This window comes from Theobroma cacao, chromosome 10 (assembly GCF_053813885.1).
Source record: "Theobroma cacao isolate CCN51 chromosome 10, ASM5381388v1, whole genome shotgun sequence".
Lineage (NCBI taxonomy): Eukaryota > Viridiplantae > Streptophyta > Magnoliopsida > Malvales > Malvaceae > Theobroma > Theobroma cacao.
The window spans coordinates 7,749,996-7,767,031 of NC_142648.1; the positions used below are offsets into that span (position 1 = coordinate 7,749,996).

General features: G+C 32.0%; 1 protein-coding gene across 1 annotated transcript; it reads left to right on the top strand.

Moving 5' to 3' along the window:
• Positions 1–2,578: 2,578 nt before the first annotated feature.
• Positions 2,579–5,095, top strand: LOC18586620 (protein PIN-LIKES 3-like). The gene is made up of 11 exons (XM_018128704.2): positions 2,579–2,652; positions 2,744–2,894; positions 3,010–3,089; positions 3,205–3,329; positions 3,444–3,565; positions 3,692–3,898; positions 4,058–4,150; positions 4,254–4,354; positions 4,450–4,502; positions 4,584–4,769; positions 4,866–5,095. Exons 2-11 carry the CDS (start codon positions 2,760–2,762, stop codon positions 4,988–4,990), a joined length of 1,227 nt encoding a protein of 408 aa, XP_017984193.2. The 5' UTR covers positions 2,579–2,652; positions 2,744–2,759; the 3' UTR covers positions 4,991–5,095.
• Positions 5,096–17,036: the final 11,941 nt, after the last annotated feature.

A 17,036-nucleotide genomic window follows, 5' to 3' on the forward strand; every position in this document is an offset into this window, starting at 1 on the left:
TAATTGGGTTTACGATGGGTTTGGGTAGTGATTTCACTACCCCGTATCAGGTTTGGGTACCACCCCTTGTGTACCCGCTACCTAAACTCGATTATTATTTATAAATATTTTATTATTATTTCAATAACTAAATTAAAAATATACAAATTTTACCAACTTTACAAGCAATTCTTTTTGTCAAAAACTAACAAATATATGAAAAGTATGGTTACTCTAATTATTAATGTGATGACATTAATATATTTAAATTAAAAAATTATTAAATTATTAATTATGTTTAAATAATATGAATATCATATCATATTATAAAGCAATATAATTATTATTATATATATACTTTTAATATAAATATATTTACTTTCTATTTTGTGTTAACAATATAAAAATTATAATTTATAAAATTATTAATTATAATATATATTATTGTTTATATAAAATTATAATATAAATACTTAAAGAGAGCTTTCGATATTAGAATAGTTTTGGAACCTGATTATTTTTTTTAATTTCATAAAATTAAGGACAAATTCATATAATTAAATAAATTAATTCATGAAACTATGATTATTAATTAATTTATAATGTCTTTAATATATATTATTTATATATTGTGTTAATTTATAAGAAATATAATTACTATTATATATATTCTAAAATATTTTTAGCATATATATACTTTAAATATAAACATATTTACTTTTTAGTTTGTGTTAACATTACAAAAATTATAACTTATAAAATTATTAATTATAATACATATACCTTTGTTTATATAAACTTATAATATATAAACCTAAAGAGAAGTTGAGAGATTATAGTAGTTCTGAAATCTATTTTTTTTTTTAATTTCATGTAATTAAGGACAAACTCATATAGTTAATTAAATTAATTCATGAAACTATAATTATTAATTACCTTATAATGTCTTTTAATATATATATATATACTTTATATAAATTAGGTTCATTTATAAGGAATATAATTACTATTATATATATTAAAAGACTTTTAGAATAGATATATATATATTTATATATATTTTGTAATTAGGAGAAAGGGAATTCAAACTTTTTTCTTTAGGCAAGAGATCATGCACTAACTAATGAGCCAAATACTCGAGTGCCAGTATATATATATATATATATATATATATATATATATATATGTATATGTATGTATGTATGTACTTTAAATATAAATATATTTACTTTCTATTTTGTGTTAACATTACAAAAGTTATAACTTATAAAATTATTAATTACAATATATATACCTTTATTTATATAAACTTATAATATATATATATATATATCTTAAAGGAAGTTGTAAGATTAGAATTGTTTTGAAACCTAGCTTTGTTTTTTTAATTTCATGTAGTTAAGGACAAACTCATATAGTTAATTAAATTAATTAATGAAATTATTAATATTAATTGACTTGTAATGTCATTTAATATATATATATATATACTTTATATACATTGGGTTCATTTTTAAGAAATATAACTACTATTATATATTTATATATACACTAAAAATATTTTAGTATATATACACTTTAAATATAAACATAGTTACTTTCTATTTTGTGTTAACATTGCAAAAATTATAACTTATAAAATTATTAATTATGTTTGAGATATTTTGTTTTTGATTATTTAAATTTAAATTTTATTATTTGTGTGTTTTTATTAACTTAATTATTAGTAAATTATATGGAATATGTAGGATAAATATTATTGTATACAGATACGGGTACAGATTCGAGTTCGGGTAATTGAGTACCCATGAATAGCATTTTAATAATTTTTTTACATAATCAAATTTTTTAACGGGTTAAGATAATTATAGGATGGTGGGGATGTATTAGAGTTAAGGTTAGGGTTAGAGAAGTAATTTTCAAAAATATTTGGGTAGTTAATAAGGTTTGGATACTTTATTTCTTATAGAGTTAGGGTTCGGGTATCTCAAAATTAGCGAGCACCCTACCCGTTGACACCTTAAGATTAAACAACCAGACCCTACGCACTTGTAGTTTTTAGATTCATATTCTTAATTTGATATTACGCTAAACCCTTTTAGTTACTTAAATTATAGATTTTTTTCCTATTAAACCATTTTGACACAATACTATGTCAAAAAATTTCGTTCTTTATTGATAACTACAAAGAATAATCAAATTTTATATATATTATGCACACAAAATTAATTGTACATATAATTTTTCTTTATTTCCTAGCATTTATTTTTGAAGCTCACTCATGTTATAATTTTTTGAGAGTTGTGTAACTTCTATTCCTTATCTTTTTAAATTATTAGTTTGATTAATTTTGTCTATTATCTCATGAAGGCAATACTAATTATCATATTTGGAAATATATGTTTATTTGATCAAATATAATTTTCCCAATTAGTTTTTTAATAAGATCCATATATCTACATATATATATAGGGTAAAAAAATTTAAGTTTTTTACATAATGCATTTAGTACTCCATTTTTGGAAGTTCACCTAACTTATAAATAACTCACCTAACTTATAAATAACACTTCTGTCCAGTTTTCAATGTTCAGTTTTAACTTCACTCAATCACATAGAAGAGCTCCACGTCTGAACTCCATTTACTTAACCATTTGCAAAAGTTCCAATAATTGTATGTTTCAATTTAGTGTTTATTATATATATATATATATATATGTTTTGCTGCTAAAGAATTGAGAACATAATTGCTTCTCCACTTTCAGGGAAACGTTTTTGCAAATGGGGTTTCTGAATCTTTTCATTGTGGCAGTAATGCCAGTTCTAAAAATAATATTGATCACTGCTATTGGCTTGTTGCTTGCTTTGGATCGCGTGAAGCTCCTGGGACCAGAGGCAAAACACCATTTGAACAAAGTAAATATATACATGTATAAATGCATTCCTCCTCCCCTTTTTACTGGATACAAAGCACTGAATTACATAAGTTAAGATATATTGTATTTGTTTTTTGGTTTTTTCTGGTGTATAGATTGTATTCTATGTGTTCAGTCCTGCACTTGCGGCCAGCAGCTTAGCTGAAACAATGACTTTCAAAAGTTTCACAACCTTGTTAGTTTCATTCCATCCCTGAACTTGTTTTAATTTCTTCTGCTTTCTCGTCTCTGCATCGATTGATAAATATTTATGGGGTTGGTTCACTTTTGTTGCTTGTTGCTTTTTCTAGGTGGTTCATGCCGGTGAATATCTTGATAACATTCGTTTTGGGTTCAGCACTAGCTTGGCTTCTCATAAAATTCACTAGAACTCCTAAACACCTTCAGGGCATTGTCATTGGTTGCTGTTCTGCAGGTACATTCCCAATTACCCTATTCTAAAATTTTCCTTTAGTTTTAACCCATTATCAATAATAAAAACAATGTAAATTTCCAACAATTGCTTGGGTTGTTGGGGAAACTTGCGTAGGAAATTTGGCAAACCTGCCTCTCATTATGGTTCCGGCTGTCTGTGAGGAGCCAAGTAATCCATTCGGAGATCAATCTGTTTGCTCTACAAATGCTAAGCCATATGCTTCTCTATCTTTATCGGTATGATTTTATATATGATTCTAATTTTTTATATATTAATACCATCTAATTTTGTCAAAAGAAAAGGAAACTAAATGTATGTAGATTAGTTTCAGTTTATATATAAAGACTGTGCTTTGACTACAGATTGGAGCCATTTTTATGTGGTCATATGTGTATGGTATCATGCGCATGTATGCAAATAAAAGCATTGAAAGCTCCACCACCGGAATCAATTCTCCCAGAGACACCTCTGAAACAGTTTCAGGGAGTCGCACACAAGCTGCCCTACCTTCAAGTGATTGCAACAATTCTGACCTGCCTCGCACCATTTCCGGCGAAAGAAGTACAAAGGTTTGTGTCGACGCCATTTTCATCTAAAATTCTAATCTTTACTTGGGATTATAATTTCGATATCATCTTTGGGATTTTAATTCTAAACATTCAATTTAATTTCAATATTAAATTGAAGCAATTGCTTTGGCTTATAATCTTATTAAGATTTCTGGATAGACGTCAGGTTTGAAGAAGATAATACCGTGTATCAAGATGATTTCGAGAAAGATTGACCTAAAGAAGGTGTTTGCACCAACAGCAGTTGCAGCGGTAATGCCAAAATGCTTACGTCTGCTCGGTTCCTAGCAGAAAACATGTACCCTTTGCTATTGTTACGGCCTTAATCTATTGTTAACATCCCTTTGCTCTTCAGATTGTTGGGTTTATAATCGGGGCAGTCTCTCCAATCCGAAAACTAATGATTGGTAGTAGCGCACCTCTTCGTGTAATTGATAGTTCTGCATACATACTGGGGTATGCTTTGTTCGACATCCTGTTGAGCTTCTCATAATGTGTATATATGCATCTTTTTTATTATTAAGAAAAATTATAAATATGATGATATCCAGGGAGGCATCAATTCCATGTATGACCTTGATAATGGGGGCAAACCTTCTGACAGGTCAAATTCCCTGTTTCTACTTTGAAGTCTTTAGTAATTGCCCTTGAATTTTGTCAAAAGCAACATTGCAATTCCATGCAGGTTTAAAAGGATCAGATGTAAGCCGGAATGTGATTATAGGGATTATAGCAGTGAGGAACATCTTCTTGCCCCTCTCGGGGATCGGTGTTGTTAAAGCTGCTCACCATTTTGGCTTGGTTGGCTCAGATTCCTTGTATCAGTTCGTTCTTATGCTTCAATATGCCGTTCCGCCTGCAATGTCTATAGGTATGACAAGCTTGTGCCAATCAGCATTCCTGACTAGGATCCTGGTTTCACTTTTGAACAAATTAATTTCCACTGATCTAATCCAACTTTTGGCAGGTACAATGACACAATTTTTTCAGCTTGGTCAAGGTGAAACTTCTATGATTATGCTATGGGCTTATGTTACAGCCGCAGTCACCCTCACACTTTGGTCAACCTTTTTCATGTGGCTTCTGGCTTGATTTGTTGGCCAAGGCTATATATGTATATTTCACAATGAAGAATGTATTGCATGATGAGTAGGTATCAAGAAATATATGATGAGTAGGATATTGGAAGGATCCAAACATCGAGTCTTGGAGACAATCTAAATTTATACTCTATTTTCTTTTTCTTTTTCATAATATAAACCCTATTATATTTTCAATATATACAAATAGAAAAGAATTATAGATGTATGCAAAACGCTAACATGAACTCACAAAAAATTAATATTAAGTTTAAAAGCAACTAAGAAAATAAACAAAAAATACACATGATTATTAAGTAACATAGAAATAATAAAAGATAAACTTTAAAAAATTTAATTTCGTGAGTTTCGTTGGATTGATGTTTTGCTATTTTAATTTGTTGTTTGCATTTTGCTTTTATTTATATTTATTTTATCACAACCCACCTTTGGGATCTAATGATCTGTTATTAGCGGATGCATTAAAATATAAAAATTTCTTCTCCCAAAAAAAATTATTAATATCTTTGACTCCGGCAAAGTTTAGATCAATAGAAGAAGATAGGGGAGGTAAGAAGGAAATGCACGACAAGCTCTAGCTTAGAAATCACAAGATCTAAAGAGAAATACATTAATTTCTATATGGCTAATCTTGGCTTCTCTCAAGATGATTCAGATTTATTTTCTCACAATTCACTTTTGGGGTCTAATAATATATTATTAGCAGATGTATTAAGAGTTTGTTTCCCATGTATGATTATAATATAAAAATTTCTTCTCCCAAAAAAATTATTAATATCTTTGACTCTAACAAAGTTTAGATGAATAAAAGAAGATAACAGAGATAGGAAGGAAATGCACAAGAAGCTCTAGCTGATACAAGATCAAAAGGATAATACATTAATTTCTATATTTCCATATATATAATTACATTTGCCCAACCGAATTCTTCTTAATCGATTAGCCATATATGTTTATAAGTCATGTGCTAATTTGATTCTTGCTGATCAAATTTTTCAAACTAAGATTGCTTTTTATTTTCTATGATTGTTGATTAAAATTTATATTCGTTAAAAATTTTGAATAAATTAGTCTTCAATTGTGTACTTATTAATATTTAATTCGATAAGGTATTTAAAATAATTTCAGTTAAAATTGAAAAAATTTGATATAAAAAAAGGTCAAACCAAAACATTATATGTGTGATGGACTAAGTAAAATCCTTATAGCAAAATTTTATACCTAGCTTTAGGGGCGAAGTTGGGATGGTCTTTTCCCCTAAAGAGAAAAGGGACAATCTCATTTTGGTATCTCTAGAATTTATAATTTACATGAAAAATTTGATGAGTTGCTATCCCTTGTATTTTGGTACAATTAAGCGATGGTCTACGTTCACTCGCAATAGTCTTGCATCAATTTTATGATTGTTTATTATTTTAAGAGTGATTATAAAAAAAATCTCATATCTGTTAAATTAAAGATATTTTGAGTAGATAAATATAATAAATTTATATTCACTATAACAAATTGGTTTTAAGTTAAATACCCATTCTAAAAATTTAATATGTTATCATAGTGGGTACCACCTTCATTTGTTGATGAGCTCTCTATGCGTCCTTTCCAGTTGATTCATATTACGTGATAGATTCGTACAGAGTCGAAGGGAGGGGAGCTAGTAAGGGCTCTGGCCCTCTTAAAATTTTAAAATTTAATAATTTGTTTTGTTTTTTTTTTCAAAATTTATTGTTTTGCTTCCTATTTTTAAAAAAAAAATTATAATTTTGTCCCTACTAATTTTGAATTTCTTATTTTCGTCCCATCAAATATGAAATTCTAGTTTTGCCACTGAATTCGTAATCTTTACATGTGAGAAAGAGTATTAAAATGATACTAAAAAATCTCACACGCTTTAAATTAGCGATATCTTGAACATATAAAATAACAAATATCTCTCCATCTATACATTACTAGGATTGCGACAATGAACATGAATTTGAAAGAGTGAGTCCTTGATCCACCACTGTTTAAAATTTAAATGTGCATTTGGATGGGAATTGGAGTGATAAAGTTGGATTAGAACTCAGCCAAGAAAGACCTAAGGATAGTTGGATTTTACGAAGATGTGGAATGGGCATACCCGTTGACGGCATGCACCATAGTGGCACGGACTATTGGCAAGTGCGACATGAGTAGGATCAAGAGAACAAAATTGGGTACGTTAATAAAAGACAAAAGGGAGCTGAAAATCTGGTCAAGTTGTAGGTGGCGTTAGTCATTTGTTGAGGTACCTATTAGTTTCTTTGTCTATAATAAATGTGGAATTTTGTTTATAATTCAATATGTCATTTAATATAACACTAAGATCTACCACAATGAAATTATAGATCAAGATATACGTATCTTAAAAGCAATTCAAATACCTCAACTCCAAAATAGATTAAATTTAAATTAAACATCAAGATTTAGGTACCTCTAAAGCGATTCAAGTATCTCGCCACTAGAGGGATTCACATTTCTTTTTTTTAGGGTTCTCTATTATCTAAAAACTATTACTAATTAATTCTGATAGCCAACTAAGTAGTAACCCTTGCTTTTATAGATAAACGAATGGACTTGGATACATTAGATATAATCATAGTCTAACAAGACTTATATATAACACCCAAAATAAGAATATGCCTGACATCCTTAGAGATCTCTCTCTATAGCTATGGATCTATGTTCATGTCATGACTAATATTTTACTTGAAATTTTATTTAATCTAATATTATTACTTAATTTCTTAAATTAATTAAGTAATCTTATTTACCCATTAATTGCAATAATGTCGATCAACACATTACAACTACCCTTACAGAGAAAAGAATTATCAATGAGTTCTCTTTCATTGCAATCTTTATTAATTAGTTTTTTCACCATACTATATTCCTCATGGGCTTTATGGATAAATAATTAATTTTCATTGTCACATCCAACCCATGTAATACCAATTCACGATTTTCTTTAAATAATATGATTCTAAAACACATTTTAGAAAAAATATTGGCTGAATTTCTTGAGTACAACTGTCACGACCCGGTACTCCCCTCGAGCCCATGACAATCGCCGCGACGTCCCGATTGACACTCATTATCCGGAATGCCAATCGGAACCCCGCAAGGCTTACATATCAGTTTCTTTCCTTTCCTGTGAGCAATCATTGTTAAATATCGAGTTTTTAGAGAATATATATTATTTTAGATCAAAAACAATCAAAATAAAATTTTCGCCACACAGGGGTATTTTGGTCATTTTTTTTTTCTCAAAAATTTTGAAACTGGCTAAAACGTAATATACAAGTACAAAACACATAATTCATATTCAAAATGAGTTTAAAAGTCTAAAATCTTCATTTAAAACGAAATTACGGTTATTTGAATATAATAAGAAAATAAAAGAAATATTAAGGAAAATATTCTATTTTCTTATAAAACAATATTTATAGAGTTATACGTGAATAATTTTTATAGCGTAAAAGCTAAATAAATTTATACATACTGAAATACAGTAAGTCAAAATATTTAATTTAATTTACAATAACAAGAGGGCCCCCGAATAAACAAAAGTAAAGAGGACTGTGAACCTACAGTTTGGAAAATGCAGATCCAATGGTAGTCATTGATGAGATCAGGTATCTACAGTCTATACTGAACCTGAAATGGGTGGAAAGGAGTTGGGTGAGATTTTGCAATGCCAATGAGTAAACAGACATTATCATAAATATCTAAAGGCGAGTAAAATGGAGGCAAGTTTAAACAACAAATTTCAACCCATTTCATAATGTTTTCAATTTGTTTCTTAAACTATAAAATATTTGTAATTTACCAAAACAGTTGTTAAGGCTTATGTCTTTTATTAAAACAAGGCTCAAGCCAAAACTAATCCTCGGGGATACCTTGGCCGAGGCATCTAACCGAGTCCGCCAAAGGTGTTAAAATATTCACACGTGAAACACATTTTTATTTTTAAAAACCAGCCGTTCCTTGACGTTGGCCGAGTTACACATTCACGTGGGGGTTCGACGTGAAGTGAGCTCTAATACTACCCTAGGAGTTACCCTCCTCGCCTCTACAACCGGAGTAACTATATAACTGGGTTTACCGTGCCCCTCTAATAGGCAGTCCACGGAAACCCGTCACTGCAGTGACTAACCCACCAATTTTAATAAAATTTCGACAGTATAACGTGGCTTTTATTTTTTTATCCAGCCTGCATAGTAAAACAACTTACATAAATTTCCCAATGCATTCACAAAATATAGCCACATATACTCATTTCTCATAAGCCATTCCTAGGAAAATATATATTTTTTCAAGTCAATTTGTAGCCTCCAATTACTCAATTTCATAATCAATACAATATATTTTTATTTGTCACATTTATTCCTAAAACATCAAAACTCCCGTTTTAATCTCGTTCTCATTTCATAAAATACATAAAGGGCATTTAAAATAAACTCTAGATAATTTACAATAATAATAAGTTTACTCACTGTTTGTACAAACTAAAAGCTTTCTAAGCGCCCCGATCACTACTCGTCGGGTACGACTTCTTTGCCTTTTCCGGAAGACTCTCCTCCTAGACACATTACAAAAATTTACACAATTCATCACATTGATGCTAAATCACTATATAATTAACTTAAATCCTATACTAATGCATGGTATGAAATGCAATAGCCTAAAACGGTTTAAATGCGGTATTAACCTATTTTTGGCACTTTGCCCGATAAATTGCTAACGCGCTCCATTTTAGCTCTAAATCATCCCATTCTCTCTCCAACATTTCTAACCATTAAATATCAGCCAATAACCTTCTAAAAACAACAAAATCAGCTCACTCCCTTCCTTGGAAAATTCGGCCAAAAATGGGACATTAACTCGGTTAATTTTCTACTTTGTTTTTCTATCACGTTTAATCGTTTTTCATCATTTTCTCTTCATTTCCCTTAGAATAAAATCAATTCATCATCATTGTACAGCATTGAGCATCCAGCCAAGAGTGGGTATTGTGAAAATTTAATGATTTCTTGCCCAATTTAATTTCTAAACACATTTAACTAACTAAAACTATCAATTTAACTAAAAATCAAAACCTAAAAATTTCAATTTCTCTCCCCTAGAATTTCATCCAGCCCTTGATATCACTTTTTTATCTCTCTCCTCAAGCATGCTAAATGGAAATAAAGGCATAGGAAAGGTAGAAATCAAGCTAAAATCGAAAAATCTTACCGTTAGACGCGTAAACGGTCGAAAACCACGAATTTCTCTTTGAATTTTCTTGTTTCTCTTTGGTTTTTCTTTTTTTCTTCCTTTCCTCTCTATTTCCTCTCTTTTTCTTCCTTATGGCCGGCCAGCACTCAAAATTTGGGTTTAAATGGCTGACTTTTCATTAAAATAATATTATTTCATTAAAAAATGCCATGTGTCACTTTCCCATTGGCTCATTTTTAAAATTTCATCCATTTGTTTCCAAATTTTCACCATACACTTGTCCCACATATCCATAGCTTAGATAAAATTCTCAGACTTATCCAAAGTCTAGGTGGAGTAATTTTTTGAAATTTACACTTTTGCCCCCGTAAAAATCAAAAATTACATTTTTGCCCCAAAAATTGAAAAATTGCCCATAGACATATTTTTCATCCCTTATACTCATACCATTCTCCAATTTGTCAAATTTGATCTAAATTCTCTCAAAATCTCAAATTTTGTTCGTGGGTGGCAAAATTATGATTTTGCCCCTACACTCCAAAAATCACCAGAATTAAACTTTTTCACTTCCTATCATTAAATTATACTCCAAATAGTTAATCTTGGTCAAAAATTTTACTCCATGATCAAATTATTATCTTAGGTGGCAAAATGACGATTTTGCCCTTGAACATCAAAATTTCTAATTTTACCCCAAATGAACCCTCAAACTCCGAACAATCATTTTTTTCATTCCTGGACTATAAAATATTAAATTTCATCCTACAATTCCTATTTGAACTAGTTCGAGGTTAAATCAACTCAAGTGTACCGTTAGGTACGATATCGGGTTTCGTCTTTTCTTATGTGCTTTCCTAGCATAATAACATGCTACTCAGTGCATGTATGTCATGACATGTATTTATAGGGTTGGGTTTTACAACAACAATCTCATTGAAAATGGCTTGAATATCTTTCTCATAAAGAATGGTGAATCCTTTATTCCACTTTCAATATAATTTATTTAGCATGTACATAACCTAGCGTACTAGGGTATAGCATTTAAGTTCAGCATCACCAATTAGTAGCATCAAAGTCATATAGATACTAAATAAATTATATTGACTTCTCAAATCTAAAGACAGCTAATAAATTGTAATAGAGCTCTTTTTAATTATGGACAGTAACAGACTTATATGGAGCTTTTAATTGGATGTTGTTCAATGTATGTATATCATACACTACATCCACTTGTTTGTTTTAGGGTCACTACCCCAATGGTTGAGTTAAAACATTCTATCTTTTTGATAGAGGCATAACAAGTGTAGGCTTTAAACAGTTTGTCACATTTAGCCTAGAATAATTTTGACAAACAAGAAACTGAAAAGCTATAACTCCAGCTTAATAGTTCATCAACTATTAGCATTGTTTTTCTACAATGTTACCAAATAATTTAGGATCATATATGTCATAAATAAATAAAACACCCATTAAATATAATATATATATGTATATATGAAATCAATAATTGATGTAACAATTTATTTATCTAATAAATAAATAACAAAATTGGTTTTTAAGGACATATATCTAACAGTATCTAGCTAGACATCCCTATGTCTAGGTACATAGTGTTCTCGAGGCTTTTATTCTTGTCTTACTTGTACTCGATGAGACCAAACAAATTGCATAAAATGCATAATGCTAAACAAATTGTTAATACTTTAGAAAATGTAATAACATTTAGCAATAAATGAATTCTAATATGAATTGTAATGTGGACGAATGAACTTTCTTATAGTATTTACGTATTTAGTATATTATCTGATTATAATATATGATAATTGGATATTATTCAGTATTTAAATTATAAGATTTAGTGTCAAGCTTAGATTGCACGAGACCATAATATTGGTCCTAAGGATGATCCTATGAATGCCTGGACTAATCTGTAATCCAAAACTCTTAAAGACTGATTCTACATAAATGGTCCATGATCTCGACTTCAAGACCATTTCATTCACCAAAAAAGAAACTAATCAGAGAAGAGAGCCCCTTGCATTTACAAAAACTGTGGATGTCAAAAAGACCTGCAATAGGTAAGCACAACCTCCTCCACCTACAACCCCAGAAGTTAGTCTCAAGGAGAAAGAGTAGTATCTGCTATGGCCATGAACGAAAGAAACTCGTGGGACAGACCCCTTTACAGGATACCACGGAACCAGTCACGATCCCACGTCGATCCCCGAATCAGAGTGTAATAAACAATCTCAAAACTGATAAAAACAAGCATGATAGACTCACTATGGAAAAACATACAGCCTCTGTTCAGACTATTAAAACAGAGATCAAAGAGCAATGAAGAAATCGGTGATACCAAGAGGTTATCTGCCATTCATATGTTAGATTACAGAATTATATACTGTTGTGTCATACATCACACCTGTTCTTAATATTAACAAGTGTCAGGCATATAGCTACCATGATATCTGCATGGCAACGCGTATGTGACACCAAGACAGCATAGTTAGCTTACATTGGTACCAGTACAATGAAGCAAAGTGTAATAATACAAAAAAGACATTTGTCTTGGGGATGCAGGCATTAATATCTAACACTCCTCCTTAAAGCCTGCATGCTGTATATTCAGTTTGCTTCTGAGGTATTCAAGTCGTGGTCCAAACAAAGCCTTGGTCATTATATCTACCAGCTGCAGTTCTGAAGAACAATATTGGACATTGACATCACCATTCTTCTCAGCATCACGAATGGCATGGAACTTGACCTGAATGTGCTTTGGTTTGCCATGAAACACTGGATTTTTTGATATTGCAATTGTTAACTTATTGTCAATCAACAATGGAATGGGATGACATTGTGAAAGTCTTAAGTCTGCCAAGACTTTCCTCAACCAGATGGCTTGATTAGATGCAGCCGATGCTACAATGTATTCTGCCTCAGCAGAAGATTGAGTAACCAGTGTTTGCTTATGAGAGTTCCAGCTGAATGGGCCATTTCCTAAAGTAAAAACATAACCAGATGTGCTACGAAAATCATCAATATTTCTAGCCCAGTCACTGTCAGAATATGCCAAAAGACTTACTTGAGTAGTTCTAGTGAAATGAATCACAAAATTCTGAGTGCCTTTCAAAAATTTCAACACACGTTTTGCAGCTGTCAGATGAAGATTTGTTGGTTCTTGCATGAATCTTGACAGCATATTAACAGAAAACATAATGTTTGGATGAGAAGAACATATGTACAACAGACACCCGATCATACTTCGATAAATTAAAGGATCTTTGAGCTTGATACCTTTATTGCAGGAGTATTTTTCATTTACAGGCAATAGAGTAACTGCAAGATTACATTGCTCCATGTGAAATCTCTTTAGAACATCTAAAATATATTTCTTCTGTGAAAGTCTAACCCCATCAACAAATTGGTTAATTTCTAACCCCAAGAAGTAGCTCATCAGACCCAAGTCAGTCATATCAAACTCATTGTGCATTTTTTCTTTAAACTTCTGTAAAGCTGTGTTGCCTCCTCCTGTAACCAGCAAGTCATCAATATACAGTGAAACAATCATAGACGGTTTAGTTGAGGAGCTATATATGTATAAAGTTGCTTCATTACAGCTCTTGACAAACCCCTACCTCAATAAATATGTATCCATTCTACTATACCAGGTACGAGGAGCCTGTTTAAGGCCATACAGGGCTTTGTGCAGCTTGAAAACCTTATCTTCATTTGGGTTCTGAATGAATCCATCAGGCTGCTCCACAAATATTTCTTCTTCCAGGACACCATTAAGAAAGGCAGACTTAATATCCAGATGATATACATTCCAGCAAAGTGCAGCAGACAGAGCAAGCAATAGTCTGATTGTGTTAAACCGTGCTACTGGAGCAAATGTCTCCATATAGTCAATCCCAAGTAGTTGATTAAAGCCTTTGGCAACCAAACGGGCTTTAAATTTATTCACACTACCATCTGGATTAAGTTTCTTTTTGAAGATCCATTTAACACCAATAACATGGTGATTGCTTGGCCTATTTACAAGAATCCAGGTTTGATTTTTGTTGATCATATTGAGCTCTTCATGCATAGCAGCTCTCCATTCAGGACATTTTGATGTTTTTGCAAAAGTAGTTGGCTCTTCTGCAACAACCAAACTCCTATGATAGATATCATCAATTGACCGTGTACCCCTGACAGGTACATCATCAACATTCTGATTATCGTTTGATTCCAGAACATTATCATCTTCCTGGAAAATGGATTCTGAATTAATAGGAGCAACTAAATTCTATTACTATAGCCAAATTCTGATTCCCAATTCCAACTTAGAGATTCATCAAAGGAAACATCTCTACTGACAATCAATTTGTCAGACTCAGGTAAATAAATTCTATAAGCTTTTGAATGAGAACTATACCCAAGAAAGATGCCTGCAAGAGCTTTCTGCTGAAGTTTGTCACACTGAAATTCTGGTACATGAACATAACAGACACACCCGAACACTCTTAAATGATTAAGAGATGGTCTATAGCCAAACCAAGTTTCAAACGGGGTCATATCATTCACTGCTTGAGTGTGTAGCACATTAAGCAAATATACCGCAGTATTTGCAACTTCTGCCTAGAATCTCTTTAGAAGGTTATTCTGAATCATTAGGCACCTGGATATATCCATGATTGTCTTGTTTTTCCTTTCACTAACCCCATTCTGTCGTGGGGTATATGGAGCTGAAAGTTGATGATTAATGCCTACTTTTTATAGGTACTGAGTAAATTCCATGGATGTATACTCTCCCCATTGTCAGTTCTGAGGCACTTAATCTTGGCACCTAATTCTAGTTCAACCTTGGCTTTGAAAACCAGGAATAACTGAAACACTTCTAACTTCATCTTGATAAAAAAGATCCAACACATTCTAGACATATCATCAATAAATATTTAGATAATATCTGCTGCCATTAAGAGACTCAATACTCATTGGACTAGCCACATTAGAATGTACTAGATTAAGTTTTCCTTTGGCTTTGCTAGTGGAAATAGGGAAGGGTTTCCTTGATAATTTCCCTAGTTGACAAACACTGCACAATAAGCCTTTATCAGTAGACTTTGGAAGCTTTGGAACTAACTCAGAGGTGCTTACCTACTGTAATGAACGATGATTGAAGTGCCCAAGTCTCTTATGCCAAAGACTTATATTATTCTCATTAGATTCATTTGTTTGTGATACATGTAAACACAACTGGTCTGTACTTATTGAGAAGCATCTTTTCCTTATTGGAATGGTCATCAAATAAGTACCAGATGGATCAAGTATTCTGCATGCACTATCTTTAAACAACAAAGTATACTTGCATTCCACCAATTGCCCAACAAATAATAAATTTTGAGTAATTGTTGGAACTAAAAGCACATCAGAAATATACCTGATTCCAGTAGAGGCATAAATACTGACAGTTCCTTTTCCAATAGCATCAAGATGGAGTCCATTACCAATTTTAACTTTGGATTTATAATCCTTATCCAAGTCAACAAACATGCTTTCCAGTGGTGTGATATGGTTGGAACTCCCATTGTCAAGCAACCACTGATCATTATGAACATCACTGTTGGGTGCGATAAGTGCCATAAAGAGTGTTTCTTCAGCCACCTGAGCTTTCTCAGTCGACTGATTTGTTTTCTCAGTTGCTGAAGACTTATTTTTACACACCTTATCAATGTGTCCAAGTTGATTGCAGACTTTAAATTTGGCATCAAGTTTAAACCAACAGTTATCTGCAGAGTGATTGTGTTTTTTGCAATACATACAGACTTGGAACTTGCCTTTTTTTGTTAGAAGTTTGACCAGAATTGAAGGCTTTCTTGTCCTTATCTCTGAAGCTTTTCTTATTCCCACTGTTAGTTACAACTTTGCCTCCATGTTTTGCAACAAATGCAGATTCTACACTTGGATTTTGGCGTGCTGTACGTCTCTGCTCAGCAGCTTGAAGGGCACTCACTATCTCAGTGATTGTAAGTTTGATAGGATCCTTCGATTGCTCAAGGAAAGCAACAGTAGCTTCAAACTTTTCTAGTATGCTTATCAGAATCTTTTGCACAACACTAGTCTCAGATAACTTTTCACCTAACATCCTGATTTGGTTGATAAGCTTCATAACTTGATCTACATATTCCTTTACTGTCTGAGTATCTTTCATTCTCATCAAATTCTCATAAATGTGCAGGTGACTTTTCACGAATATGGAGGGTGCAAAAACCATGCAAACGTGGTTCCTGGGAATATGGTATGCTGCAGAACAAATAAAAATAGAAAAAGTCAGTCTGACGGGGAGGCAGAAGACAACATGCAAGGTGCAAACAAATAATGCCCAAAAAATATTTCAGATGACCGAGAGCTCTTGACTTTTGTGTCAGTAGCTGATGAAGCTATGGCATGTCCTTCTCTCAATGAAAATTACTAGCAGGGCCCATCAAATAGTGATTTGGGCATGAAGGAAAAGACATTGGCAGCGGCTGCAGAAACTGACGAGATGGTGGGGCCTAAAGCAATGAATGATGATGTAGATGAAAATTCAAAAAACACACTCTTGAATCACCCACACAGCCAAGCTTTCCCTTGCATGGACAAATGGGTACTGTAGCGGCAAAATGAGAAATGACAGGAATGAGAGGGATAGAGTCAACCTTGGACGCAGCAGGAGGTAGGCCTGACGTTAAGCTTTCTCCCAACGAGCAAGGCAAGAGGACTAAACAAATAAAAAATAAAAATAGAGTCACGGGTGGAAGGAATAAGGGGTTGACAGCACCGAC